Source organism: Hypomesus nipponensis, chromosome 27 (genome assembly GCF_054491055.1).
Source record: "Hypomesus nipponensis isolate SF chromosome 27, ASM5449105v1, whole genome shotgun sequence".
NCBI classification, from domain to species: Eukaryota; Metazoa; Chordata; class Actinopteri; order Osmeriformes; family Osmeridae; genus Hypomesus; species Hypomesus nipponensis.
This window is the reverse complement of record NC_140387.1, coordinates 13,305,787-13,323,347: the sequence shown is the minus strand read 5'-3', so window position 1 is coordinate 13,323,347 and position 17,561 is coordinate 13,305,787. Positions and strand designations below refer to the sequence as shown.

Genomic DNA, 17,561 nt, shown 5'->3' with positions numbered 1-17,561 from the left:
CTCAGTTACTGTTAATCTGAGTTAGTCTGATTTGAACAATGCACTGCTAGCAGAGTAAGAAATGATGTCAGAGCCAGACACAGATGTCACACACAGATGTAGGTGTTGGGACCTGAGCAGAGCCTGGGGCATATCTCTGCTGTCTTATTAAGATGACAAATTGGCCCATCTCTAAACTTGCCCAGTTCTTGAGAACCGGGCACTATGCAAAGTAAAATTTTTGCAGGTGTCCCTTTCAGAATCCAAGGGAGTGCAGTATCATATTTGACGTTGTTTGGCTAAGTGCTTCAAGATCCCTAAAAACAAATGTGCCAGAAATGTCGCTTTCCCTTTCAGCCAAGACCCCTTTTCAGTTAACAAACATTGTGACGTTTTTTTGTGGGTGGAGTTTAGGTGGAAGCGAAAGTATTCCCCTGACCACTTCATTAACACTAGCTATCAAGTTTTGTTAGTTTGTTTTTCAACGATGGACTGGAGAAAATCGGATTTTATCGGAATATGTCAGGTCACTCACTGTCCGGGACCGCGATTGTTATCTTGATTGGCCGACGCATACAAGCTCTGTCAATTTGGTTGGACAATCTGACAGGATTACTATGGCGTCAGATTTGTGTCAAAAGTTGCGAGCGCCAGAGATCTGTGCTGCCTAGAAAAACCAACTTACCCATATTGCGTGTGCATGTGTGTGTGTGGGTCCGCAATGTAGGTTACAAATCCAACAGTGTTCCCAAAAGCCGTGACGTCTCTTTCTCTCCATGGCAGGTGTGATCGAAGGGGCCAGAAGCCAGGTACTCTTCATCCTCTGAGACCACCCACTCCTCCAAGGCAAGGGCTGCAGAACACCACCCTCTTTTATTGCTTCCCCCACCCCATCCCCATCCCCAACCCCCCCCCCCCCCAACCAACGGACCCTGTACCCAGGACAGGACACTGCCCCCCCATTTTCTCAGGACCTCCTGCCACCCAAGGACCATTTATTTCCAGCCCCTAAGGAGGACTCTCACAGGAACGCTTAAGAACACTAGTACTGCTCGTCATGAGCGAATTCTGGTTGTGCTTCAACTGCTGTATTGCAGAGCAGCCCCAGCCGGTAAGAGTGCCCACCACAAAGAACACTCATGTTACAGGCTGCTTTTCTCTCTGTTAATGCCAGGAATGTGTGTGTGTGTGTGTCTGGGTGTTTTTATAATGTTGTTGTTTTTTGTTACCTATCAAGTGTTGTTAGTTTGTTTTTGAACGGTGGACTGGAGAAAATCAGATTTTATCTGAATGTGTCAGGTCACTGTACTGTCATATGTACTGTCACTTTAAAAAGACAATTGGACTGTCCTGACCCACACCTGCCATCAGCCCCCCACACACACACCCGTCGCGAGACCTGTCACCCTGACCTCTGTGGTAATGAAGTCTTTTTAGCGCGTGATGCTGGCACACCTCCATCACGGACCCTCTCCTGGACTCCCTGCAGATGTGGGAAAACACATCTTTGATGTGTCTGACTATAGGTGGAAAGCTGACAACCTGGTGCAGCCAGAACAACTTGGAGCTCAATGCTCTTAAGACAGTAAAGTTGGTTGTTGACTTCAAGAAGAACCCAGCCCCACTCAGCCCCATCACCATATGTGACTCCCCAGTCAACACTGTGGAGTTCTTCTGCTTCCTGGGCACTATCATCTTCCAGGACCTCAAGTGGGAACTGAACATCAGCTCCCTCACCAATAAAGCACAACAGAGGATGTACTTCCTGCGGCAGCTTAGAAGTTCAACCTGCCAAAGACTATGATGGTGCACTTCTACACAGCAATCATTGAGTCCATCCTCACCTCCTCCATCACCTCCTGGTACGCTGCTGCCACTGCCAAGGACAAGAGAAGACTGCAGCGTAGTGTTATCATGGTCCCAACATTTCAGAAGTCAGTACCAATACCACATAAATTAAACTTTTGACGACTCAGTGCTTTGACAACTAGCTAACACTTTTGGTAACAGCTAGTAGACAATGTGCAGTGGTAACAGCTAACTAACTTGGCCTTCTACCATCCACTCATAGACTGTTAGCCTAATACAGTACCTCCCGGAAGTGATCTGGAACGGGAGACTAACAAGCTAGCTAACAAAAAGCTGAAAAATATTGGACAAAAAACTAACTGGTCAACACAGCGACTGACTGACTCACAGCTTGTATTGTATGCCTTGTTATGATCGCACGCGCGGTTGTATTGTACATGCCTTCTTATGAATGCATGCGTGATGTGACGTTGTGGCATGGTGTGACGTTTCTGACAGGCACTTTTCTCCACAAAAACTTAAATGATGTCTAATCCGTCAAAAACAACGTTCGCACGAATACAAGCAACGCAATCGGGACCAAGACGTACATTTTGACTCCGACATTGTCTATATATTGCACTTTTTTTAAGGGTGGGAAAATATTAAATAAAGAAATAAATATATGTGAGAGAAAATATAGGTTGAGCCTTGTCAAAGGCAGGCACACCCAATAATAATAAGAAAAGGTTGAAACCCAAAAGGTTGCTTTGCAGCTTCACTGCTTGGCCCCCAATAATAATAATAATAGTAAGAAGAAAATGTAGAAACCCAATAGGTGGCTTCGCTGCTTGGCCCCCAAAAAGGTAGAAACACAATAGGTGGCTTCGCTGCTTGGCCCCCAATTACTTTAGACTACTTTATAGATACAGTTAGAGCTCAAATAATAACAGAGCACAGCATGGGACATTTGGTGGAAAGTTGGATCATAAAATGGCAACAAATGTATTTGATCATGTGTTTCAAACCATGCAGTTTTGATAGAAAGCTTGGTTGGATCAATCAGACAGTAGAATTATGGAACTGAATCAATTGCACTACCAACAAATTGTTTTTCAGGAACCAATTATTATTATTATTTCAACAATACAATTATCTTGGGTTAAACCTCAGGTCCATCCTGTGCATGATTAGATGCTTAATTATTGTCTGTGTTCTGTGTCCTAGATTAGTTTGATTCAAATACAGGCCATCATTGTTCTCTCTGTGAATTTTATTTTAGGTTTGAGCCATTTCAGGCCTTTGCCTGGTGAAATTGTGTCTCTGTCTTTTCCCATGTCAGAGGCGTTGTTAGACAGAAAACTCTACTGGGGCACAGGCCCCCTATTCATATCCCTTTTTTCTTTCAAGCTTGCTGCGCACAATGCACTACTAGGCTATAGAAACTCCCCTTCCCTAACCCCCTATATTGGCAGGGACATCAATAGTTAATGCGAGCGTGTAATTTTTTTCTTGCAAATACTGTTTTTTGGAGCTTCATGTAATATTGTTACATAAAATATGATGATCGGTAGGCCTATCATTTAGAAACTTTCTTTAGTTTAGTAATGTTTTATTAACCTACTTCAATTCTGACTTGTGTGCCGAGTCCAACACCTGGACTTCTGTGTGCTGCAGTGGCTATTTGGCAAGCTCAAAAGAGCGTGCAGACATGGAATTCTGCAGGCATCGGTTTGTGTTTTTGGTTAAACTGCTTTGATTTTACAAGCATCGATTGGGATACTGCTTTTTTCTGGGATTATTAATCTAAATGAATGACTAATAAAGTAAATTGTTCAAACTCAAACTTTAGGTTTTACTGGGGCACAGCAGATTTATACTGGGACACTTGCCCTAGTAAAAAGGGTCTAACGACGCCCCTGGCCCATGTCTAGTATGACTTTCCTAAATGTGGAGGATTTATCATTTCTTATCCTTTCTTAACATCCTACAGTATGTTACCAGTCTTGAGTTATTGCACCCATGTGGAATATAACCCCAAAGGAAAAAATCACTACAATACAATATACTGCCAGGTATAATACTGTGCAACCCAATTTTACACTACCTCAGACACATAAACTTGGTTTGCATTCGTAGTGACTTGCTTGTTTGTAGTGATCACCCAAAGTATGGTTTTGTTGGCAGGATGCTTAGGCTCAGGCCCTCAGTTACTAACACATGCGCAGTTTACGCTGCGTCTGTTTATGGGAGTTCGGTAATAGCGCCCGCTATGCTTCCTCATTTTGCGTAGTATTTATCAAACTTGATACTCATCAGGCAATCAGCCCATACTCCGCCCTTAAGCGCAATTATTGTAATTATTATAATTTATTCATTTAGCAGACGCTTTTATCCAAAGCGACTTCCAAGAGAGAGCTTTACAAAAGTGCATAGGTCAATGATCATACACAACGAGATAGCCCCCAAAACATTGCGGGTAACCAAAACATGAAGCATACTGAACATGAAGAACATCACCCTTGGAAAAAAATTGGCCTATGTCTTCGCCTTACTCGGATCACTGCTGCCATTGAATAAGGTACATTTGTACACACAGGAAAATGCGCTCCTGGTTTACACCTGCTTTTAAGAGGCGGTAAATTTCCCCCGAGAAATAGAGGCGCGCTCTTACTGGCAGTCTTTGTAAATACCGCTGAATATATAATTAGGCGCACTTTACGCGTATCCTCCCACCTTTTCACGTCGGTGAACTCCGTCTTTGCGAACAATTAATGCCTGGAAACAGGTGCAAACGGCTTGATAAATGAGGCCCTCAGTCTCTTACAAATGTCTCCCTGATATGGAGTTCATGTTTCTATGTACACAATAGCCATGTGGTAGTAGGAATCAGAACAGTACTGCCTTTGACCAACAAATGACCCTGAACCAGTACTTAGACTCTGGGTGTAATTTCCAAGCAAAGGAGCTTACACAGCCACACCTCCACCAAAGCCTATTAGAACAGGAAGCCAGGATGCATTAAACACTTGGACGCAGGCAAGGAGGAATGTTGTTGAATGTTGTGTGGCATATTAAAGGAACGTTGATCACAATCTTAGCACGTGTCAGAATTAAAATCCAGTAAAAGCATTGTGGGTAATGTCACCATGACATGTCAATTTTGTGACATGACACTTGTGTGAAGGAGCTGAGAAAATGGCAGGCTTCACCATATTTCTGTTATTGGAAAACAGTTGTCATGGCAACCGGGGTGTGAAGTGTCAGTAATGGGCATGTTTGTTTTGTCATTTTTTTAATATTTGTTTACAGCTGTAGCCAGGATGTTAGTATCTGTCACAATTTTATGAGATTTAAGCCACAGAACAAGACCTTGAATGTGGGTCAAATGTAATGTAATGTATTGTCATTAGTTGAAACATGTCTGGTGACATTTAAATACAGTTCTGTCGCTAACCTCAACCAGTCCTCAACCAGTGTAGACTGTTTACAAGAGTGCGACTTGGATCACTCTGACAACTCAGACTGTTTTCAAAGCAGTAGGCTACATTTGTTCTTCACTAAAGTCAAGTTTGTTTTCTTTGTCAGAGAAGTGGAAAGGAGTGTTCATATTCTTTCTTTGACAGGAAAGATTCACACTACGGCACTTCAGCTCGTTCATAAGCATACTGCATGCGTGATCTGTGCAAATGGTATTAATCAATTTATAGTAAAGGTAAAATATTTTGACCAAATGTTCATTGGACAGTGATACTTTGCATGTAAAACATGAACAGTTTAAAAATGCTCAGAATCTAAAAAGGATACGTGCTCCGTAGAATGACAATGTTGTGTCCATCTCGTTCCCTCTCACAGAAACGACGGAGGCGCATTGACAGGAGTATGATAGGCGAGCCAACCAACTTCGTCCACACAGCTCATGTGGGATCGGGAGACCTCTTCAGTGGCATGAACTCTGTGAGTCTGAGAGGAAATGGTGAAAGTGAACAAAGATAAAGCACAAGTTTGACTGTTTCCCAAGTGTGAATGTAATGATGGTTGAGCCAGCTGGTAATGATGACCTTGTTGGTTTGTGAAGATGGGTGTGTAAGCATGGTGTAGTGGTCATTCCCACTACTTACTGATCACACGCATTTCATGAAGCAGAGGGGTGAACTCAGTCTGCAACCTCCTACTCTACTCATTTTGGACGCTTATTTAGGAAAATATTGTTTAAAAACCTACTGTAGGAATGTAACATTGTTGCTTACTGCCTCATTTTAGACTATTCACTGTGCATTATTGATTACGACATGCAGATGTACTGTGGAGAATGTTATGAGGCCCTTGTCCATCATATTGCATGGTATGCAGTACACTGCATCCCCCTGCCAGGTTTTCTTATTGACCTTTAATACTGATGACCTTTTCTAACAGATCTGACAACGGACAATACTTATTCCACGATACGGAAAAAGCACCTAAACTGTAGAGATGGATATCAATTACTTATACAGACTCTTTGACCATTAGCAAATGATTTATCCCTTCCATCAATTAAGAATGAACGTTTATCTTGAAAGAGTATGCGTTAATATAATCTTGTGATATGGGGATATCATGACCAGATGAATGTAGATTAAACATCCTGTTACAATTACCCCCCTCCACCCCTATGTCCTTATTCATGTGAAAAAACGTCTCTTTTTTTACTTAACAATATATTAAAATCAGAGGTGGGTAGTAACGTGTACTACATAAGTAACTTTTTGAATACAATGTACTTGTAAGAGTAGGCTAATTCCTCTGCCTCGAAGCTTCTTTCAATTATTTTTAAAGCTCACTTCACGTTCTTTCGCAATGATTATTTTTTGTGTGGCACAACGGGCTTGCGTCATTCACAAAGTGTTAGGAGACGCAAGGAGTTGGCGGCATTTTGGGTCGTGATAGTCTTTTTTGATTGAGAACGGCTCGCCCGGTACGCCGCATAGTCTTACTGTAGGCGGCAGCCACGTCCCGTTCGCGTCATGTCACAAAGTAAATCATTTGTCGGTGAATTTTACAGCAAAAAGGTTGTGGAATGCAGCTTTCAAGAGATATGGGTATTCTGCATTTAGCCAGGCGGTACGATTTTTGGTGTGTCACATTTGTGTAAAACTTGCAATCTGAGTGAGACTCCGTCCTCCGGTACTAGGCTACATTGTTTTGACGTTAGCCTCAGTCAGATTTGGGTCGCTCACTGGCAGTGTGTTCACAATGTTGTATTTCACTCCATTCTACACAAAAAATGTCAGGGAGGACTGCTTATTATAGATACGAGCCTGCTAAAGATAGCCAGTCTGATATATAAAGATAGTTAGTCAGGCTAGTTTTGCCCATTTCAGGCTATTTAGAGGTCTCTGACAGTCTGAATCACTGTTTACAGGCAAAGGTCGCTGTGGTCCTTGGCCAAGTGTGTATATTGACCAGTTTAAAGCTAAATACTCCTGCCAGAGCCTGGAATCGAACCAGTGTTTTGAGTGATTTTGCATGGGTCTCCATCAGGCCATCCAGACTTTTTACACTGAGGTACGCAGTAAAAATCACTGTTCGGATTTTCCCACATCTTGTACATAACCAGTATGGATAGATACATGGTCTTCACAGTTAAAGGGGCGATTGATTGCAGAACCGAATTAACCTTGTCACAGTTGAATAACGACAGTTCAGTGGGTAAAATGGACATACAGTGAACCTCAAAGTCGATTGACACCTCTTTCCTATGTAAATCTCACAATAAAAAAATGTAGCTGCAGGGCTCAAGTTTTGAAGACAGCCAAGAGTGACATTCTAACCCCCCCCCCCCCCCTCGGGGTCAAAATTAATTATTTGCTTTTTGACATCTTTGAAAAGCAGCAATGATTAATGCATCCATGGCCAGGATATAATTATAAAATATGACATTATTTTAAAAGTGACCTATAACATCGATTATAATAAAATTATTATGCCTATTTGGAAAGGGATGTTTATAATGTGACAATATGTCAGTCATCGTGTGATAATGGAACTATAACTCGGCCTATTAAATGTAACAGACAAAGAATTGCTAACTCCGTCAGAGGTATCGAGCCTCCGTTCGCCCCAGGAGTTCGAACCTGCCACCACTAGCAACTACGCCAACAAAAAGCTAGCATTCCATGTATGCGGGTGGCCTATTCCATACGTGAGTTTCACCGATACACATCGACTACATCTATGAACTACTTGTTCTGAGCAGGTGTTGTCAGTGAACAGGCTGTAAAACTGTTGATTAAAACTGATGCTAATTATCTGGGAAGCATTTTCTAACAGCAGTCAAGTTGTCATTGTTTGTGTCAAACAAGTTGTGCATTTTTGTAACATTAAAACAGGAGATCATGACTGTGCTCAAAGTGATGCTCGAGCTCCAGTGGTTTGCTTTGTAGGTGAACAAAACTTTCGGAAGATGTTGTAGCAGAATCACGAAAAATTTAGGATATGCTTTTTTTCCATTGGTTGTTGCATTAAATCTTACCAAGATACAATAGTGCTATTTTCCGATTGGCTATTGTATAGACCCTTTCGTTTTTTGATAGGTTGGCTGATAAGTTGCAGGCTCGAATAAGAACCAGGGAAGACGCGCTTGATTCCTGCCGGTTCCATAGTGAGAGTTAGCCTGGCTCTGCCCTCCTACTTACTTCCGCTCAATTTGGATTTTGCTTCTGTACTAGGTCTGGGAGTTTGACTTTGAAGTCGGTCTTCAGAAACACATTTTTTGTAGGTCCAATCAGTGAACAGAGGGAGTGGCGTACAACGATGACGTTAATGTTGTGCACTAGTTTGAACAGTTCAGTAATGGCGGCAGAGAAAGATGCGAGCGAAGCTATTCTGCGATTGTGGCAACGTTGCCGAATATCCATTAGTTAAAGCCGGAGCAAGAACATTCCTTGCTGAGTTTTGTTGGTGGCCATGATGTTGTGGCCCTCCTACCCACAGGGTTCGGGAAAGTTTGATTTTCCAGCTACGGCAGCTAGCTCCGTTACAGTAGTGGTGAAGGAAATGAACTGTACGAGGGTCTGGTTAGGACCAGGCTAAGTGAGAGTGGTGCGGCCAGAGTAATTTTGGTTGGGTGCTGCAGCATATTTAATATATATATTATTTTTTTATTCAGCGTGAGAAATACAATGTGTGGCGGGAGAGCGTGACAAAAGACCGAAATGAGTGACTGTCACGCTCAATGCGTGACACTTGAGAGCCCTGTAGCTGTGAAAAGGTAGTTTTTGAAAAATCCACCGAACTGACGTCAGTTCGCCTTTTTTGGTCCTGGTCTGTATATTTGTCAAGCCCTGAAATTTACATCCAGCCCACTGGTGTTCTTGCCCAGTCCGAGGTAGCGTAGATCTCCGATAGTTTAGCAACGCGCTGCTCTGTGTAGGCTACTTCTAAGGAATTTTCAAAGAAGAAAGTTTTGAAGTTTAAGAAGGATATTGATAATGGATCACAGTCATGAATGCTGTGTTCCAGGCTGTACAGGGAATGCTAACACCGGGGAATCGGGAGAGATCCCGGTGGGCCGCTTCACTTTTGGGCCAGTCGAGGATTTTTTGTTGTTGACATTTGTCACATTAGTATTATCTTCTCTGAAAGTAGGCTACACACGTTCCGCATTCTGACACCTCAGGCTCTGCATGGGTTTTACCATGTGAGGGAGTTCTCCCCTCCCAAATAGAGTTGGTTGGTTGGGTCCATTGCCCGTCTTTTCCAAAAAGTTTTCTCAGATAGGCTACCGATAGCTACATAATTCACAAACAAACGTAACACGATTCACAAATGTATTTCATGATTCACAAATACATGTAATGCGATTCACCAATATATTTAGTGATTGCTCGTTTCCTCAAGGATCACAATGACTCTTGCTTAGAGACTTGTTGCTCTTGTTGGTTAGTGGCAACTGATTTAAACTGTTGTATTTAGCAAAATATATTTTAGTTAATCTTATTTCTATTTTTACTGTTGCTGCTTTTTCTACAGGTACACTTGCTCTTAGAGATTCATGTTGTTTAATTGTAACTTGCTTTACTACATGCTCTTATGGTTCTTCCCTTTGGCACTTATTTTTTGGTTGTTCACAATGTGTGCTTCTTGTTTTGCTACCCGCAATGCTTTGGTTCTATCTTGTTGTCATGATCAGTGACCTATACTCTTTTGTAAAGCTCTCTCTTGGAAGTCGCTTTGGATAAAAGCGTCTGCTAAATGAATAAGTGTAAATGTAATGTAATTAAAAAATGTAACGCGATTCACAAATAAATGATCCCATTACATTTGTTTGCAACCTGACAAACACGAGTTACAAATCGGAGAACACGAGTTACAAATCCCTGCATTTGTGTGTGGATTTTTTTAACTTTCCTGATGTGCTTAGATTAAGGCCAATTTATACTTCTGCGTTTTTACGGACACGCACACAGGGAACGCGCTCTCCGTCGAGGAACTCCCTCTCTGTACCCTCTCCGAACCCCTCGGAGAGCTCTACGTGCACCTCCTGAATTTCCTGACCATCCGTCGGTCAGTCCGTCATTTTACGGATACCCCTTGGCTGTGATTGGTTCATATTAAGAACCGCTTGCATCAGGAGCGGGGGCGGGGTTGCCCTCACCAACAAGAGAACAGGATCCTTTGACCACCATTGTTGTAAGTTTTTACAATTCATATTTCAGCTAAACAGTACATGTAAATCAGCATCTGAATTAAAATGTGAAGAGAAATGGGCAGTGTAGTTGCTAAGAACGTGCTTATTTTATTGATGAAACGGCTAATTTGTCAATTTGCTCCGACCTTTCGATAACCTAGCTAGCATTGCAGTGCAGCGCCATCCACTGTTCTGGCGGTGAATTGCTTTCAGCACGCAGATCCGTCGGAGTAGTATAAATTCAACCAATCCGTCAGACTCTGTGTGTGCATCTGTCCGTAACGGAGTCGGAGAAGTATAAATCGGTCTTAAGGCCGAAATATGCTTCTGCGTCTCCGTTTACGGATGGGCGGGCGCACGGATACGGACGGATAAACTGCGTTCATGGTTCTCCGTAGGCTGTGGGTGCTGAAAACGATTCACCGCCAGAAGAGTAGGTGGCGCAACGGTTTTTTGAAAGACGTCGTCGAGTGTTTATTTACCTCGGTTACCGAGAAGTCGGAGCAGATTTAAAAATAAGCCATTTCATCAATAAAATAGGCCTACGCACATTTTTAGCAACTACACTGCCCATTTCTCGTCACATTTTAATTTTGATGCTGATTTACATGTCCTGTTTAGCTGAAATATGAATTGTAAAAACTTTACAAGCAATGGCGATCAAAGGATTCTGTTCATCCTGCTATCACGACTTCAAGAAGTAAACTTGATAAATTTCATTTTACTATTAGGCCTACTTACTAATGTATTCAGATGTTCAGGAGCCCCTCAAATGCCTCAGATCTTAGTCACTTGGCGAGAACGGGGCCCTCGCAAAGTCTCTCCACCTTCGTTTTTTCAGTGAGTGACGTATAGTTAGAAATTCAGGAGGTGCACGTCAAGCTCTCCGAGGCTCTCCGAGGGCTGACGGAGAGCTCGTAGAGGGCGTTCAGCAGAGACGAGGGCGTTCCTATGTGTCCGTTTTTCGAAAAACGCAGAAGCATATATCGGCCTTAAGGCCTATTTAAAAGCATCCATAAACAGCATATCATGTGACCTTTAAGGTCGATATATGCGTCTGCGCTTTTCGAAAACGGACACATGGGAACGCCCTAAGGTGTTTGAGGGGCTCCTAAACATCTTAATACATTAGTAAGTAGGCCTAATAGTAAAATTAAATGTATCAAGTTTACTTCTTGAAGTACTTACATTAATTGAAAGTGCACTTGAAAGTAGTTAAGTAGCTATACTTTGAAGCTATTTAGGAAGTATACTTCATTAACTGAAAGTGCACTACACAGGTTACTTAAGAGTATTCCAAGGTATACTTTTAAGTACTTTAGGAAGTGTACTTTATGAATTGAAAGTGCACTACACAGGTTACTTTTCAGTATAAAAAAAAACAAACTTAAAATACACTGAGTGTACTTTAAGTGTACCAAATGAGCTAAAAGTGGGCCAATTTAGTTTACTTAGTACAAAAATTGTATATAAATAAGTACAAAAATAGTATACTTTAAGTAACATGATAATAGTATACTTTTTATACTTATAAAATAAACTTGAAGTATACTTCTTTTTTGTAGGGGTCTGTCCACTGGATTACTGGGCTTGACATTAACTTTTTGAGGCACTTGTCCTTTGAACAAGTACATTTACGTTTCACTTGTCAATGCACAAAAGTCACTTGACCCCGATACCTGACCAAGTGAGCGGGCAAAACTTGCCTGGCTAACGGAGGTTGCTTTCTCAGGCAAATGATATATGAAACAGGCTTGGTTAAAGAAATACGAGATGCTGGCTATCTTCAGCAGGCTTGTGACTATGATAGGCAGTCCTCCCTGACGTTTCTGGTGTGGAGTGAAATACAACATTGTGCACACTGCCAGGGAGCAATCCGAGACTGACTGAGGCTAACTTCAAAACAGTGTAATGGGACGCAGTCTCACTCAGATTGCCAGTTTTAAACAAATCACAAAAATAATCGGACCAGCTGGTTAAAATAATTCCCATATCTCTTGAAAGCTTCTCTGCTTGACTTTTTAGATGTAGAATTGACTGTAAAACTGTAAAATTATGAACTATGTGACATGACGTGAAGACATGGCTGCCGCCCGACTATGCGGTCTGTACCGGGCAACATTCTCACTCAAATTCCAAGACTTTCGTGACCCAAATCAAAATTCTGATGCAACAGATCAACGGGGAATCGCTTTCTCTCTTAAAAGCTGTCTTCCTCGACTTTTTTGGTCTTAAATCAAACTATTTGTATGATCCGTGTGGTCCTTTTGCTGTTTTAAATGCTATCCTTTCCCAGTTTTTTGCAGCCACATTGCGCGCGCATCCCTTAATGTTTACAAACAAAAACTTGGTCTATATATTCATGAGCATACTATTAAAGGAGAAAACCTAGCGTTTTTTCCCGGGAACATTTCAGAGGATGTATCAGGGGGCATAGAACAGCATCCGGGCCATTTTCAGCCCAACCAATGTTACATACCCTATTTGGAGACTTTAAGGAACAATCTGAAATACCCCAAAAACCCAGTCAATGACCACTTAAAAGATATGGAGGTTTATGAGTACAAACGTTTTGTAATTTTTCGATCCAGCTTCAAAACCAGTGTAAATGCAATGTCTGCTCTGGAGGCAGAAACGGTCATTGCCACAGGCAGCAGCATGCTCGCTTTGTGACACGTTTGACGTCAGACGCGTCACAAAGCAAGGGAATCAGCAGAGGAGAGCCCAGGCAGATAAACAGTGGGCTGATGTCTGAGTTTTTGGTCTTTATGTTTCTAGTTTCTAGAAAGACCTTAAAGGTCCCATGACATGAAATGTTCACTTTAGGAGGTTATTGAACATTAATATGAGTTCCCCTAGCCTGCCTTTGGTCCCCCAGTGGCTGGAAATTTCAATAGGTGTAAACCAAGCCAGGGCCGGACTGGCCATCGGGGATACCGGGGGAATCCCCGGTGGGCCGACGGGGTTCGGATGGTCCAAAATAACGGCCCACTTCCATCACCAACCGGCCCTCCCTCTGACATGATCGCTAGCACCTCCAACTAGTTTCCATATATCACAGCTTGAACACGTATACCGTGTTGCCTTGACAACTATATATTATACGTGTTAAAACGGTTAAAACCAAGGTACCAAAGGTTACCTCCCCTTCCTCTGCTTTGCCCGCACAGAGAATTTGACCCACCAATGACAAAATGAGCTACGACCGTTGAGACCATAGACATAATAAAGAGTAGACGCCGCATTGGCTGCTGGGGGTGAGAATATTGGACTGGGCAAATTCCTAGTTGCGTAGCATCAGCCAGCACTGTGCAGCATATTCCTGCTCAAATCTGCGGACAATCGCAAACATGGCTCGGGGGATTACTTTTCATAAGTAAGATTTAGCATTACCATACTATTGGTTATATTTTGTGAAAAGAATAACCATGTCCTGTATCATAGCTACATGTTTGACCTTTGCAGCAAAGCAAATCACGTGAAAATCAGCTCCCTATGATTAATTAAATGCGCTGACAGCTCATTGCCCCAGCCAAACAAATTACAATGAGTGGAGCGGTTGCCCGTTCCAAGAGGGCGGCCCCGCGGCTTGTCAGCGCCAGTAGCAGTCGAAGCGGCGTCTACTCTTTATTATGTCTATGGTCGAGACATCATGGCTTGCAAACTACCGAAGCATGGCAGTTAGCCCTGCCTCTTTCTTCCTCATAGCATTTAAAGCTACAGAAACAGCATGTCCTGAGGAAAGCTCATTGTGGGACTGCTTGTAGTGGCTGTAATTCTGCACCAAGGCTGAATTTCGGGAAAGAAACTTCAGATACAGTATTAGGCGACAACTAAGGCCCATATAAAAGCATCCAAAAAAAGCATGTCATGGGATCTTTAAAATAGGGTTAATCATCAAAAAACCTTCACCAACATCGAGAAATATTGTCGTTACGTATGCGTTATTATGCTATGATTTTACTGGTCTGGTCCATCAAAGTGGACACTATTTGGCCCCTTAACTAAAATAAGTTTGACACCTCTGCTCTAGAAGCACCAAACCAAATGTAGGAGCACCACACTAACAACATTCAAGACATGAATATCTTTTTTCCATCTTCCTGTTAATTTCTGTGAAGTAACTCAGTACTTGAGTAGTATTTTCACTAGATTTTCACTTTCTTACTCAAGTAATTATTTGAATGATTACTTTCACTTCTACTTGAGTCATTATTATTTTAAAGTAACAATACTTTTACTCGAGTACAGTTTTGGGCTACTCTACCCACCTCTGATAAAAATACATGAGCATTAGAAAATTAGGATTTTTTAATGTTTCTAATTGTGTTTCTATTTTAAATATATCAGAATTAATTTGCTTTCCAATTCCAAACTGGAACTTTCTGCAATGTGCACCGTTATCTTCAGACTAACCCGTAACGTACTGTCTTTCCTGATCAGGTGAACTCCATTCAGAACCAAATGCAGTCAAAGGGCGGCTACGAAGGGGATGCAATGCCTGTGAATGTTCAGCTACAGTTGGTGGACACAAAAGCAGGATAATAAAGAAGAGCTGCATGTAAGGGGCACTTCATCATATTAAATTGGAACATTAACATTTAGTAAATTCTGTATATTTAGTCTTAATGTATAGGCTAGTGTAAATATAAAATGTTCCAATTTTGTTACTTCTGTAGGTTTCTCCACACTGGTGTTTTCATTGCCCCCCTCCCCCTATGCCTGCCTTCAGTAACAGCTGGGATAGAGGTGACAATGTTCATTGGCCAAACCCCGCCCCCCCCTTCCCCTCGCTGTTGGGACAGCAGCATTAACACTTGAACCAGTTTTCACACAGAACGGTCTGATGTTGTCGTCCCCCTTCCTCCCTTTCCCTCCTCCCAACCCATCCCACAGACGCTGACAGATGACGGACAGCAGTGCTTCAGTTTTAGTGTACCTCACCTTCCAACTGCAACCTGACCGCTAGCATGCTCCTCATCATTGCAAAAGTGCAACATGTTGGAATGCCTACTCTTACCTGTGAAATATGGTGTCTCTTTCTTTGCATTGTCGATGCTTTGATTTTGAAGGTCTGGAACCTACAAGTACAATTGTTGATTTTTATTAAATTGTATTTCTTTGTAATGTCTAACTAGGCTGTCAAAACAGTGGCTGCCCACATGTGAAAAGTGGCTTGCTACTGCCATTTGGTGCCAAAATGTCTGTAGCTAACATGGAATGATGGTAAATTGTTCTGACAAAGTCTGGTACTGGCAGAAATGTTGTTTACAGTCTGTGCTCATTCCTTTTCCTTTTTTCCACAATAACTGTTGTCTTTGGACAAAGTAATAAATTGTGAAATTTACATTTGACTTGACTGTTTTAAATGTAAACTATTGGAATAAACTTGGGCTGTAAGTATTTGCAGTGCAGTAAAATCTTAAGAAACAGATTGTGTTTGTAATATAGAGCAAGGTATTGTTTTGACAATTAGTTAATCAACTGTACAACCGGACCGTCAGTCTTTGACGCTTACCCAAACTCTTACATTCACTTGAAATGATCTCTGACTATATGAACTTGGCACATCTTCGGAATGAAAGAAAAAAACCTTTGGAAGCTTTCTGACATCTTTTGTCTATGGAATCACTTGAGACCATAGTAGAGGCCAGGACAGCCACAATTTGTGAGAAAACAAATGCCAATATGATTCTCATTAGCACACAGTGTGACATGCTAGTTCCTGTTCTTCAACTCCAAAACATTTTTCTCAGGTTCAAAGGTATATTTCCAGTTATTTTAAAGATGTACATATTCGGTTTTTTTTGTTTGTTGTTTTTTTCTATAAAAGCAGATGTTTTGAGGAAAGTTACGTCAGGAATCTACAGATAGGTTACAGACTTGCTTGAGATAGAATTTTAAAAAGCTGTATAAACAAATACATTATATATAATATATATAGGCCTACACACATTTTGCTGTCCTTGGTGCTGTAAGACATGCTGTACAATGCCAATGAGAAAATAAAATATTACAATTCTTTCAAAGTATATTCCTTATTATTAATCATGTAAAATCTGTGTTTTCAATTGACTAATCTTGATGTTGTTCTTTTGCCACAGATACTCATTTTAAAATGAATTTTCCTACAATTACTATTAGTATAGTAACAATTACCAGTGTTTCAGGAAATAAGTCATTGACCGCCAAATGTGATAGTATGCCATGATAATAATTTTCCCATGTTTTTTTTTTTCTTGTCCCTCAAGTGCTTGTGTATATTGTATTAATTGACTGTCACAATCTGTGCTGTTGTAATTTAATGTTGTTTATTTTTGTTACATTTTGTACTATAGTTTCTTTCAAAATGATTGGAATTTGACAAAAATATGTACACATCACATTTTATGTTGATAGATGATGTATATTTAATTACTCATGTTTTGAAAAGAGGAGTATTTAGCCGTGATTAAGGATGTCATACATTTGTTAACTAAAAAGCACAAAGTGAAGAAAAAGTAGATATAAGTTTGCATTAGGACATCTAAATGTTGACCAGTATATATATGAAATATTCTGCCCCACTATATATATATATATATATATATATATATATATATATATATATATATATATATATATATATATTCAACATTATGGAATGAGCTCCACTCCAAGTCTATTTTTGTTACTGTATTTCATCTTATAAAAAAAATTGCAGGCTTGTAGATTACCAAATGTCTTCAGTTTAAATTAAATATTTTTTCCATGTTATGACTGACTGTGTCTGTGAGATGTCTATTGATAAAACTGAGAATAGAGACTTATTAATAGAAAATACTTATCGGTTTCTTCCCACAAAATTGTATGTTAAATCATTTTAGTTGAACATTTAGACAATTATAAAGGGCCAAGTCAGTCTGAAGTGGCTTTTCACCTTTGTTGTGTTGTGTCCAGCTATAAGAAAATGAATTCAAAGTGTGTGTAAAACCTTCTCATTTCTATTCAGATTTTTCTGTCTCACATACTGTAAATGGTCAGCCATTGCACATGAAATAACCATACTCTAAAGGAGAAGTAAATTTATTCTCTGACTCTACTGCAGACATTATTGAAAAACTGGCAGTTGGTGTCTTGTTTC

The 17,561-nt window shown here is 40.9% G+C and overlaps 1 protein-coding gene across 3 annotated transcripts; it reads left to right on the top strand.

The window, feature by feature from the left end:
• Positions 1-981: 981 nt before the first annotated feature.
• Positions 982-16,997, top strand: cdc42se2 (CDC42 small effector 2). Of its 3 annotated transcripts, XR_014750896.1 has the most exons (5): positions 982-1,090; positions 5,623-5,724; positions 14,882-14,999; positions 15,118-15,187; positions 15,335-16,997. XR_014750896.1 is itself a non-coding variant. In XM_084693925.1 (4 exons), the coding sequence occupies exons 1-3, from the start codon at positions 1,037-1,039 to the stop codon at positions 14,981-14,983; spliced, it is 258 nt and encodes an 85-aa protein (XP_084550051.1). In that variant the 5' UTR covers positions 982-1,036; the 3' UTR covers positions 14,984-14,999; positions 15,335-16,997. The 3 variants fall into 3 exon arrangements, 2 of the variants coding, with proteins under 2 accessions (XP_084550051.1, XP_084550050.1); XM_084693925.1 differs by lacking the exon at positions 15,118-15,187; XM_084693924.1 differs by having other exon boundaries at positions 15,118-16,997.
• Positions 16,998-17,561: the final 564 nt, after the last annotated feature.